This window comes from Manacus candei, unplaced genomic scaffold (assembly GCF_025592945.1).
Source record: "Manacus candei isolate 608988 ecotype Guabito, Panama unplaced genomic scaffold, ASM2559294v1 h1tg000025l, whole genome shotgun sequence".
Lineage (NCBI taxonomy): Eukaryota > Metazoa > Chordata > Aves > Passeriformes > Pipridae > Manacus > Manacus candei.
Genome location: NW_026138073.1, coordinates 11,631,187 through 11,644,322, shown reverse-complemented (window position 1 = coordinate 11,644,322; position 13,136 = coordinate 11,631,187). Strand labels below are relative to the sequence as shown.

General features: G+C 42.2%; 1 protein-coding gene across 5 annotated transcripts in view; it reads left to right on the top strand.

The window, feature by feature from the left end:
- The window catches only part of MGLL (monoglyceride lipase), a 106,373-nt gene that overhangs the window by 53,749 nt on the left and 39,488 nt on the right, over positions 1–13,136 (top strand). For all 5 annotated transcript variants that reach the window (XM_051788932.1, XM_051788934.1, XM_051788933.1 and 2 more), the window contains one exon: positions 12,538–12,644. In XM_051788932.1, the coding sequence (XP_051644892.1) occupies positions 12,538–12,644 (107 nt within the window). The remainder of the gene's footprint in view (positions 1–12,537; positions 12,645–13,136) is intronic.

The following is a 13,136-nucleotide window of genomic DNA, read 5'->3' as shown; positions in this document are numbered from 1 at the left end:
TTGCTGGGCGAAAGGCATGAGGAGTGATGAGGAAGCTGTAAGTAATTAAATTGCAGTAGAGATAACATCTACTGACTTAATGGTTAAGCTTTTTCTTCATTTTTTCAATTTTGTGTGAGAGCTAATCTACAATATTTGAAAAAATTTATTATTATATAATATATTGTATATTATTATATATTATGTATTTTTATTATTATATTAAAAACTGTATTCTGAGCAGCATTCACGATCTCATGTTATTAAAAAGATATACAGGCAATCAGCATTCAGTCGTCCTCTGGCCCACTGCAGACAAGGGGCAGGGAACATCTCAACCCAGGCTGTTCTGAAAATGCATGGAACACCCCTATGACATTATTTGATGCCCACAAATTCATTAAGGCAGAAAGCTTTTTAAAAATTTTTTTTCCAGGTTCAGTGTGGCCCCGTGCATGTAGCACAGGAAAACCACATTTGACATCTTGAATTCTGCTGTTGAACTCCTGCTGGCTGCTGTAGGGTCATGTTTTGCCTCATGCTGTGTGTCCATTCTTGCCCCTGGCATGCTGCGGGCAAGGCTTTTTACCTCTGTACTTCAGTTTGTGTAGCAGTGGGAGAAAAGGTTGATCCTTACTTGGGACAGGGTAATGGATCAGAGGATCTCTTGAGGTGCCATTCATCTCTGCCTTATGTGACTCTACAAGTGGCCTAGTTGCATCCTCTGTAAAGCATTTTGGGTTTTCTGAATGAGGAGTGTTGTACAAAAGCCAGCTGTTGTTATTATTTATCCTGTTTATTTACTGGTCACATTTCTCAGAGCTGGGGAATGGGGAAAAAAAAGCAATCAGCAGACTCACTTTGTTTACATTTCATTTCACTTTCAGTGTTTGGGGAATGTTGATTTGTTAAACACTGTTCCTCCCTTTGAGGATCTTAGTTTTACATCGTGGAAACATTGCCTCATTCTTACACACAGGTGTGTGTTTCCCTTTTGAAGCACCATTTAAGGGTTCTGCCCGTCAGAGGTTTTCTTCCTACTGTGCACATTCTCCTGTTGCTTTAGGAGTGGTGATCAGATCCCTCAGCACAACTACATGCACCATCAAGGCTTGTTTACATTTTGCTGAGCCCAGAATATTTTCAGATGTGTCGCTGCTGGAGCAGACCCACCATCCTGCAGGCAGTTCCAAACCTATGCTGCTCCAAACGGCCCCGCCAGCTCTTGGGCACCATGCAGGGCACAGGCACAGTGCTCCAGTGAACCCCATCCCTGCCTCACAGCCACAGAACTCGGGGCTCTCTCCTGCCCCAGGTCCCACACGACACATGCAATGGTTCCAGCCTCATATGGGAGCTCCGTGTCTCCGATGCCTTGAGCCACCCTGATGTTGTGCTGCAGCAATAGAGCTGATGGAGCTCTTCCCATTCCCATGGCAGGCTGTGACAGGTGCACCCCTCACATGTGATCCAGCACATGTCTTGGAAGTTGGCAGAAGAGAAAGTCGGGAGGAAAGGCAAAACATCTTCCATGCTGCTAGCTCAGACATCATCTCTGACTCCTTCTTTGCTGGAATTGAAGGAGTCGGAGCTGGCATGGCAGTGGTGGGGTTAATAACTGTGGTATTGAAAGTATTTGCTCTTGATATTGCTGATGCTTTTTTGAAATGGTCAGAAATATGTGGTACAGCCTCTGGTAAAGCACTCCACATAAAACACAGTATTTCTGCAGCAGAATAACAGCTTGTGGTTTAAATAAATGTTGTTATTTCTGCTCGTCTGTAGGTGTACATATATGTTTTGGTTCAGTGGCTGCCAGATACTGTAAATGAGTATTGATTTCCTTTTCTATTTTAAGCTTTTCTGCAGAAAAGACATCCCACATGCCTTTAGCTTTCTTTGCCTGTAGCTAAAGTGATTGCAGCCAAGTATTTATCTAACTAAATACTCTTTTATTTTATTCTTACCGCTCATCCTTGTTTTAGTAGTTGCACCCCAGGCTGGCCAGGACCCCATTCACATTTTGGAGCTTAAAGCTGTTACATCTGGCCCTTTTTGAGAGCAAATCAACAGGACAGTGATTAAAACTCATGGCAGGTAGGTTCTTTATTTATGTTAGCATGGCAGCCCTCACTGCCAGAGGTGAAGATGCCTGGATGCTAGAAATGAAAGAACATTTTTGGAACCAAACCTTCAGTAGCTAAAGTCTTTGGACACACAGATTAGCTCAGTGCAGCCAAGAAATAACTCATCTGGATTTGGCAGCCATAGACTGAAGTCTGTATCTGTTTGTTAACTTTCAAGTCGTCTGTAGGTAAACTGTTGCACCTCACCTGTGATTAAAATTTAATTTGATTCAAAATGTGAATAAACATTTCAGCCTTTAAAGCCCATGTTGCAGTGATCACTGTCTCAGCAGCCTTCCATGTCTCACATTTAGCTGCTTGCATTCAACTTTCCTTCCTACCTCAGGTCTACAGCAAACATGGAATAGTAAATTAATTGGAACAAGCTCAAAGCCTTGGCAAATGTTTTGCCTGTGACATTCCTGATTTCCCAGAGGAATAGCTCCTGATATTGATTTTGACAGAGCCTGTAAAGACTCACTGTAAAGATTCCTCTCATAACTGGGCAGGGCTGAAGTGCAGCTCTGGGATGTGCCAAGATTTCATTGGAAATTAATGTGTTTAATCTCAAAATATGTTAAAATATACATAAGCACTTTATGATTAGGAAATCAATCCTCAAGTTTCTGTCTCTAAGTTTATGGGATAATTCCATCCAACTTTTGGAAAATCAGGCGGAAAAAGATTGGCAACTTGGAGACTTGGGTTACCTGTGACATTTGAACTTTTAATGAGTTCATCAGTTAGTTAAGGATAACCAATTAAGATCTCTGCCAACACAGAGGACTGCTGACAAAATTGGCAATTGACTTAGTGCAGGAAGCAATCAAGAGTTGCACATTACGGGTGGGATTGCCTGGCTACAAACAGTACTATTAGGTCTAAGTATGTCAGGGAATTGAAGTTTTTCTTTAAACCATTGCCATACAATTGGGAATTGTACATTCAGTGTTTTATTAAAAAGTAGTAATAACATACTATTTTGAGTTTACAGAACAGGTAAGGTGTCACCTCTTTTCTTGCTCCTTCTTTATTCACAGCTCTCTTCCTGAAAGGTGCCCCTGACCGTGGTGGGGGGTTGGAACTAGGTGATCTTCAAGGTCACTTTCAACCCAAACCATTCTGTGATTCTGAGCTAGTGAAGATTTGCCCACATAAGCCCAAGATGCCTGATCAAAGTACTTCAGTCATGCAGTTTTTATGGCAAGGAATAGCTTGGAAATGCTCTGACTCCTTGTGCCAGGTGTGCACTTTTCAGCCTCTTCCTTGCACAGGTGCTGAGGTGATGAGTTGAATTCTTCCTTTAGTACCTTTTTCAGTATTGCTTGTCATGAGTTGTCTGTACCATCCGCTCCTGAAATAGCAACATGAGAATGGAGGTGATCACAGTCATGGTAGAGAATAAAACATGGACAATCACATTTTAGAAAACCATAAATTTTGTGGGGAGATTGACTTTGAAGGACCTCTGATGTGCCCAGGTTCAGACCAATAGTGATGTCCTGCATCAGAAATACCTTGTGAAAAAACTGAAGTCAGAAGAAGTCTGCAGACTTGTCTTAGAGGGCTTTAGCAAATGATGCTTAACATTTAGATGTAGTGTTCTCTGCAGCACTTGATTATTTGTCTCAAACCATGAGCCCTTCTTAACAAATATTTGAAAATAACCAAGCAAACAAACATGTTACTAAGGACTTGAAGTTAGCAAGTAATTGTGTGGACTAAACCAGAGATCCCTCTGGCTTTATTAAATAAAATAATTTCCATAATTTGAAAGCTACAGAGGGTCATCTAGAACTCCCCACCTCGATACAGGCATACTGCTATCTATTTTCATCTTCTGTTCTATGCTGAAGGGTGAGATTAAATTGTCAAAATGGGGCTGGGATGTCACACAGGGAGCATTTTTACATGGCTTGAGTTGATCTGTTAGTGAAGCACACCTTGTTCCTTTTAGGAAGCCTCCCTGGTCTTTTAGGGTTGAGTTGGATTTGTCAGGCTATGAACTTACAGCAGCAGTAGTGACTTGTCACTGAACAGGTGCCAGTGTTCTGAATGTGCCAAGACTGCAAGCGAGCTCAGTAAAAAGGAACTGGCTTTGCACAGCTGCTTTGAAGCAGAGACATACTTTTATATTAAAAAAAAAACCCCTTTTTGGTTTAGTGAACGGATCTAGTACTGAACTAGTGTGTAGTGCTGAGTTTAAGCAATAGTAACTGTGCAGAAGAAGCTTCTGGCCCTTTAACAGCAGCCTTCTCATGCCTCGTAAGGACAGTCTGTCTCATTACATGGGACTTTCTTTTTCCAAGGCTTTGGCTCACCAGGCAGTGCCTGCATTTTGATTTCAAGAAGAAACTGCCACATGACTGGCTAAACAGTAATTTTTGTCCCTTTGGAAATCATTAGAGGTTCAGTGCAAGTCCATGAAAGAGGAAGGGGAGTCTGCGAAAACTGTTCTTGCTCTTACTCCCTATCTGTTGGTTCTCCATTGAGAATGGTGGTCCTGCAGCCACCTTCCATCTGCAGTAGCTTTGCTTCCAAGTCAACATGAATTTTTAATAAAATTAACCAGAAGTATTTTATTTTTCCTGATTTCCAAGGGGATCTGTACCAGAAACTCTTTTGTTTCTTTGCATAACTTTTCTTCACATCCTAAAGCTGTTCTAAAAATTTGGGGTGTGATTTCAGATTGACTTGAATTTTGCAGCTGTGCTTTGCACAGTTTTTTTAGAAAGATACTGACTGTTTTGTGCATCTATCCTTGTAGCTCCCCTTAGGAGATCTGACCTCCATTTTATCTCTCTTGTAGCCCTTGTACAGAAGAAGGGCTGAAGCAGAGCAAAGTACAGGACCAGGATGTCCAATTCCAGCCTTCCTCCCAGTCAGGCCCTGGGGCAGTTCTGCCCACGCTCCCCCAACCTCATCTCTTCCTCAGTCCTGTGTGTGTGGCAATGCCTACACCTTCCCTCTTTGGAAACAGAAGTTGTAATTCTTCTTTCAAGGATTCCTGTGTTCTGTAGAAGGGCAGCAGCAAGAGGGAAGTGCAGCTCCAACCCTGGGCTGCCTGTGTCTCCAGGGATCTTGTCTTTGAATCTTGTAGATTCAAAGCAGCAGGTATGGCAGTCAGTTTTGCCAAGGAAAATCCCATCTCTGATATCAAAGTGGAGGATTGGCTCCCCGAGGCAGTCCGTGTAACCCTAGAATCCCTCCTCCTCAGATTTATCCGAGAAAGGGGTGGGAAGATCCGGCCCACGAGTTTTAAGCTACACACCATGCATTTCAACTCTGATCTCAGCCTCACGTCCCCTAAAATATTACTTCAAAGCTTCCTTGAAACAAAATACAGCTGGTCTCAAATGTTAACTTTGCAGAGATTTATCCAGAGCCATGCAATTTAAAGGATCCAATAATTCCTTCCCTCCCGCCCCCACCTGAAGTTTCCTTCCTGTCTTTTCTCTGTATTAGACAACTCCTGAGTTATTCTTAGTGAGGGCTTGCATTTTGAAAAGCTACAATAAATCAGTGTAAACTGTTTCTCCACATTGTTTTGCGCTGGCTCTGTCTAGATCCTGTTGAACCTTTTGTTTTGAAATATGTTTTTACCACCCAGTTCTGTCTCTGCTCCATTGATTTATGTGTCTGCACTTTCTGGTGTTGTTGGAGAACTCCTGAATGTCATGGCAGTTCTCAAATGCCCTCCTAACTCTGTGCTGGTGAGGAATTGTGAAATGTGTCATGAGAGTAGGCTTGCAGACATATTCCGAGAGAGCTGCTTATACCAGCAGGCACAGATTTTAAGACTGAGCCTGAAATCTCTATGGTGTAAGACAGTAAGATGGTGCTTACACCAACAGGAGCCTCCTCGGACAGACTTACATGGGAATTTCCAAGCCAGAGGAAATGAGGAAAGAAAGTGGGAAGCAGAGTTTTGCTGAAGAGGCTTATTTTTTAACTGCCAGTTTAGGATCTGGACAGGAGTGAAGCTACTGATTCTACCAGACTGGACCAAACCACATCAAACACCAGTGTGCAGAACCCTCAGTCCCCACAGGCTCTGTAAAGGCAAGCAGAAATTGTGCAGTGTGACATAGTGCATGTTCCTTTAACATGTTCTGTTGTGCTTAAAGGATTTTCACAGTTAAACTACTACATTTGTGAACCACTACTTACCTTAGTCTATCTAGAAGAGGTGAATTCCTGCAGATTCGGAGCTCTGTGAGATATCCATGCTGATGCTCTGTGGTCTGTGATATTGAGAGAAGGTTGATAGAGACTCGACTCCAGGATATTGCCATTCTGACTTGCTTTTTCCCCTGAGTTGCTAAAAATAGCTATAAAACTGCTAGTTTCACACAACAATGTTCAATGGCAGCTGAAGAAAGAGTTGGCTACCCAGATTACAGACCTGCATGGCAAAGCTGTGGGCCAGTAGGACAGAGGCTAAGAACACAGTTCTCAAGAAACCTGAGCAAGAGAGCAAGCTCTTGGATGTAATACCTCCTTGGCATTGGATTGGAATTAGGAGCAAAGTCATTGCCTCTTAATCTCCAGAAGGACATAACTCAGATGTTTCCTAGAGACGGAAGGATGGCATGAAGGGACACACCTGACTCCACCATAAATACTCCTGTCTAACTGAGGTCATCAGGCTGAACTCTTGGCTAAGCACAACATAAGAGAAACTGTCATAGCTATTTTGTGATCCCTGCCCATAGCCCAAGTTTCATGAGGGTCATGGGGGACACAAATCACCTCAGGAAAAAAAAATGCAAAAGCTGACTCAAAAAGCAGACACAGAGACATCCCTCTTCCAAACTTCAGGTCTTACACTGAAAGCAAGGGGCTGAAGAGGCCTCCAGAGAAAAGGTCACCAACAGTAAACAAAAAAATGCATTCTTCATTACATGTTCTTGGAAATTATTAGCTGAATTCTTTTTTTTAGTGGTAATCTTTAAGCAGATACCAGGGGCAGAAAATTAGATTGATGCTTAAATCCAACAAACTTACAAGCTGCTTAATGCACAATCTTATCATGTGAAAAATAACTAATCTTCATAGTCAGTGAGGCTCAGTCACCCAGCTAACACAAGAATGCACACCTTTCAGTGACTTTCCATTATAATATACTTTGGAAGCAAAATACACACACAGCATTACATTTTTAACACATTAAAAGATCTGTGAGCAACTGTCCAATTGCTTGTCCAAAAATGTGACCAGTGAAATGTTTTTGATAAATAAAGGTTAATTGTTCAACTGCAAAGGAACTGATAAATCAACTCAAAACAACAGAATGTAATACTTAAGCCAGTCATTTTTCTGGCAGTCTAGCTGGCTAAGAGCTTTCCTGTCATTTAGTTTTTAAAAATTACTTTAGGAATTTAGTGTCTGGTATTCAAAACTGTTCAAGTCAGATGTTCTTTGTTAGAACTGATCTGGTTCTGATAACAATATACATAAGACCAAATGAAAAGCATGGTTGCCTTACACAGAATAACATAGTATTAGCTTAAGTTGAGAGGACTCTATTCAGGAAATCACTTCTGCATGTGATTAAATCAATCCTTATTCCGGACAGCATTTATAAATCCTTTTGTAACTTTCATCTTGGACTTGCAAGTCCTGTTGACTTTCATGTGTTGACGAAAGTTTCCTGAGGTTAAGCAAGTACTTAAACATTGTTCTGAAGAGGGATGCTTTTGAATGAGGTGGAAAAGATAGCATTTTTCATATATGCAGTCATAGGAAGTTTGTTTTCCGTTCTTTAGTCTAATCCCAGTGTTTTGGGTTATTTTCTGGCAATAAAAGAGCATGCACAGGATCCCACAGTAGTGGCTCTCTCCCCAGAGGACACAAGATGTTAAAGTCATACCATCCTCCTCACTACCTCCTTTGTTTAGTTCAGCTTCAACATGACTTTTGTTGAAAGCAAAGCAAGAACATGGGTCTTACACCCAGCAGGACCCAAGTGCTGAGTGGTGTTTCTGGCCTGCAAGGTTTCATAGCACAACAGCTTTCTGAGTGTTTTCATTTTGTTTCTAACGACTGAGCCTCAGTTCAAGGAGGCTCTTGCTCAGGTGTGTGATTGCAATTGATTGTGGAATTGCATCTCTGAACAATTGTTCTGGCACAGCAGAAGGGGCAACATGTGTCCAGCACAAAAGAAAGTGAGAACCTCTAAACCTGGTACTGCCTTTGTGTGTAAAGCTGCAACCTAAACACCACCCTGCCCTGTGAAGCTGCTCCCCACACAAGAAGTGAAATATTAGTCTGGGTGAAATTACAGTGAGGAATAGGGAAGGTTGCAAACAGCTAAAGTTTGGATCAACTGGTGACCTCCCTGAGAAGCAGGACAGAAAGACAATATTTTCATGTGGATTTGTGCACATTGGCGTTGGCTTTGTGTTGCAACCTGGCCTCCACCAACTCCCAACATTCCTGATTCAGGAAAGGGTGTTTGCACGTGCCTTGTACCAACTGCAGGTGTGACATTGCTGCATATTACTGGCTTAACAAGCCACAGCTGCAGCATAGGAGGGGCTGATACCAGTGATGAGTGACCTGCACAGTGGAGTGTGGGAGGAGAGACTGGTCACTGATGTACACCATCACCTCCTTATGGGAGAGAACTAAATACAGCCAGTAGTTGATTTAAACAGAAGAAGACAAATATTGTCCTGCCCTCTTGTTGCAATTAGCAACTGCATCTGTTTGCCAAGCTGTGCGGTACCAGGAGGCAGAAACCTGCGGTGGGGAGGGAGGAGGAAGAGGAGATGGCGAAGGCTATGGGAAGGGCAAGGGATCTGTGAAAACCATCTGTTGCTTTTGCAAACAGCAGTCAATAAACTGGTTCCCTTTAATAGCCACAATTGTTGTTGCACCAGTTGGGTGAGAGCAAGTGCATGGGCAATTACTCATGCTCAGCTCACACCTTGGCTTTGTGTGGAGACACACTTGCTGAGTGTGGGGGAGCCCTGTGTGAGTAGGTGCTTTCTTGAACAGATGCCAAAGTAATGCCATTTCGAGATGTTCAGCAATTACAGTTCCACCAGCCAAAGCCAGCTGGAGCATCCAAAGATACATCAGGTTTCCCTGTCTGTGGTCAGAGAGATTGGAATTACTGTCTGTTCAGGCACAGGTCAGTCTCCAACAGAAAGCTTTGCAGGCTGTGCACTATATTTTCTACCTGATATGTTTGAAATGCCAATGATTTCAGCAGCACAACTTCAAGAGCTGGAATTGAAGAAATTTCTCCCCAGTACCAGTTTGATACATGGCCTGTACACAGACCTTTTTTAAACAAAATTCTCATTGAGGCTGCACACAGAGGCACCGCAGTCCTGCAAAATCTTAAACCCTGCAGGATTCCTGTATTAATTTTAAATGAGTCTGCTGAAAGCAATCTCTGATATTCTGTTATTCCAGCCATTGTGGTAAGGAAGGAGCAGGCTGTGATTCCAGAGCAGGGATGTCTGCAAAAATGTTTACATACAGTAAAGAACTGCTGTCAGTCAATCTAATCACTCGTTGCATTTTCCTGGCAGCTTGCTAGTGAAAATACATTGAACCATGCATTTGTTATACTGCCTTCAGGTGTTACTTGCCAAATCTAAATTTGTTTTGTAATGGAAAATGAAGGATTAAGCGAAAGAGCCAGATCTTTCAGTCACTGTGCAGATGATACTCATACTAATTTCAGTTTTTCAAGCTATTGTGTTTAATGTATGGCCTCTGTGCTTAGACCTGAAAGCTGGAGCTAAAGAGCTGTGTAGATGTGACCTAGTTCTAAGTCAGTAAAGCCACTCTCACTTTTTATTGAACAACAGAACAGGCTACTTTTGTTTCATCATGACAATCCGGAAATTTTACTCCTTGTTTATGATTTTTGATAGGACAAAACTTTCAAAAGTGTCTAAATCTCCTCAACAACTGCTGTCTTTAGGGCTCTTAAGTCAGAAACAGGCTCAGGGATTTTATTCAGTATTTTGCAGACAAATGACAACCCAGATCTGTTCCCTGCAGTGTGCAAAGGCTCAGTTCTGCTCAGTTCTGGCAGCTGTGTGCTAGGTGAGAGGAGAGGTCACAGGAACACCTTGTGTCTCTGAAAAATTGAGGTTTTTTCTTTTCTCACTGGTTTCACAGCTAATGAGGGGTCTGAGCATCTAGGAGGATGCTGACAGGCTAAGTCATGGTTCTGTATCAGTGTGAATGAAAGCAAAATGAGGGCTTTGTTGTCAGGGGATGAAATAACCAAGAATTTCCCGAAAGAGCTTCCCATTAGGTTTCATTCACTTGATGCCATTCAGTGCATAAATTCAAATAATATTTCCCTGAGAAATGAAGGGCTTTATTCAGTCAGCCAAGTTACACCTTAATCTCTGTACTTAGTCAGCAGAAACAAATGTAGTCCTCTAAAGAGTAACTGAGGGCTTAAGTAATACACTGAGCAGGGAAGCTGTCAAGGAGGTAAATGGCAGAGAGACTTAACCTGTCTAAGTCTGTTGGATACCAAGGTGAAGGGTACACAGGAATTTCTCTCACATTCCCTTATTTTCTGCATCAGTGTCCTATGCAGGCAGTGCCACTGTGCACTGCAGAGTCCAGAGCCTGTGGGTTAACAGCCTGGCTTTGCTTCACCACCTGTGGCGTTTCTGAATGCTGGGCAGGTCTGCCAGCCCCTGTGAGGTCTCTGTAGGTGACCCAGGATGAGGGCTGAGGTACCATTTGGTGTAGGTGGAGGCAGAAGCAGTTGGATGGTGCTTCCAGTTTTCAGGAGCATGTACAGAATCATAATCTGCTCTTCCAACGCTGGCTGAAGCATTTCTGCTGTGCTGCCTGTGTTTGGGAGAGGTGGGACACCTAAAGCTATGATGTCTCTGCTGCAGAAAGTTAATATTCTCTGCTGTGGAATGAGCAATGTCTCAATTCCTTCAGTGTTTGGAGCTTTAATAGACCTTGCACTCCTAAAATCAGTCTGTCTGCCAGATGCATAGATAACTTGACAAACCTATTGACCAGGGACGATGACAAAAGAAGGAATGACTGCTCCACACAGATTGTTTTGAAACCCTCAGTGACACTAAGACGATTTGTAAGACACAGCAAGTTAAATACGGTGCATGACCTAACCTCACCCTTGCTAATTGGTGTTAGACAAGATACCAGAGCATCTCTGTGTTGCTGCTTTTGTGGTGCTGCTCTGTACAATCCTTCTGGTTTCAATGGATGCTCTTGCAAGTTGTCTAGCTGAGAAAATACTTTGAAGCAGGTGCAAATCAAAGAGCTAGAGCAGGAGTTTCTACACCATCCATCATGTTTTTAAAGTTTAAATATATTAAGATTTTATTGCAGTTTATTGCAGTGAATACAGTCTAAAAAGGTATTCAAAACCTCAGTCAAAATAAAGTTGAGGAATTCACTAGCTCTTAACTGCTGTCATTATTTTATGTTGTCAGTTCATGTAATATTTCACTGTTCATGTACTAAAAATGTCAAACTTGTAGCCTTCAAATGATTTTGTGGTTGCTGATGTTGCAATGACAAATGGTTCTTTTAAACAAACAAGTTATGTTTATGTTGCTAAAGCTGTTTTTTAAATAGTCACCTGTCAAATCCAGCAAAACTTTTGCAATTTCATTGCTACTTCTGCTATAGTTCTAGTCTAAGTCTATACAAACTTTATCTAGTAAAAACACTGTGGAGGTTTGTTCATGTTCAGTCACTCTCACTTGATGCCATTCCAGGAAAAGTAAAGTATTATTCATAAAACTGGAATCTTCAAAGATAAGTATTTGCAAAAATAAGTGTCTGCAGACTGTTTGTTTTATTATCTCTGTCTGTAACCTTACAGAACTATGTAAGAGTCACTTTAATCACGAAAGCAAAGCAACTGTTTGGGGCAGAAACTGGAATGGTAAAATTACTGGAGTTGGGTCAAAAGATAAAATTCCAAAGTCCAACCAAAGTTCTTGGCTGAAATTTCATCTTGGGGTACTCTCGAGCATCAATGTTGCAAGTTATAAAGTTGAGGACAATATTTGTATTTGAATCCACAGAGAAATACCAGTTGCAAAAGAAATAAATGGCAACACTTACACTGTAGGAGAGTGTAGGCACCTCAAGCCCAAGATGGAGTTATCCAGCTCAGGGACTCACTCACATTTAACTTGCAGCAGAGCACAGTGGCTCTGTCCCATGAGCACTTGACTTCCATGTAGTCTGTCCCTGCTACCACCTGGTGAAGACCAAGTCAATGGAGGATGACAACGGTTTCCTCTCTGTTCAAACCCTCTCAGCCATTATGTATTTGCCTCATATTTGCTGATGTCTGAAATGCTGTTGCTGAATTGAATACGCTGGTTTCACTTGCAGCTCTGAAGCCTTTGTGGGTTGATAACCATGTTAATGATTTATACATTGATGCTCCATTTAGGGCCCTCGTGTTCATCGCTCACGGCGCTGGGGAGCACTGCGGCCGCTATGATGACTTGGCCCAGAAGCTGACAGGACTTAACTTGTTTGTGTTTGCCCATGACCATGGTGAGTAGCCCTAAATCTGTACTTGATTTACAGCAGCTCAGGCCTTTACTGAAGTAAATGCTGTTAAAGCTATTCAGCACTGAGAGAAGAGTCTATAAAATATTTACAACTAGACATAAATGAGAAAGGGATCGTCTGTTGCTTTGTAAAGATCTGCATGTTGAATCTTTTAAAGCTATCCCTCTTTGCCTTGAGTTTTCCTCAGCCTTGCCCTTGACATTACTGCTGGTGCTATTTTAACCTCTCTGCAAGGGATTATTTCTCCTTTTACCTGCCTCTTGGTGGTGAAGTGGTATAATCCACTATGGAAGTGGGACTAGGTTGATGTCCTAAACGATCCCAGAGGGGACGCTGAAATGTCAGCATAACTTTCATTTATGGATACAACTAAACAGCTGCATCCTTGGAACATGGAGAGGCACGGAGACATCACAGACATCTTTGGACACATCTCCACAGTCCAGCAGAGACACCAGAGCTGTCTGTACACAG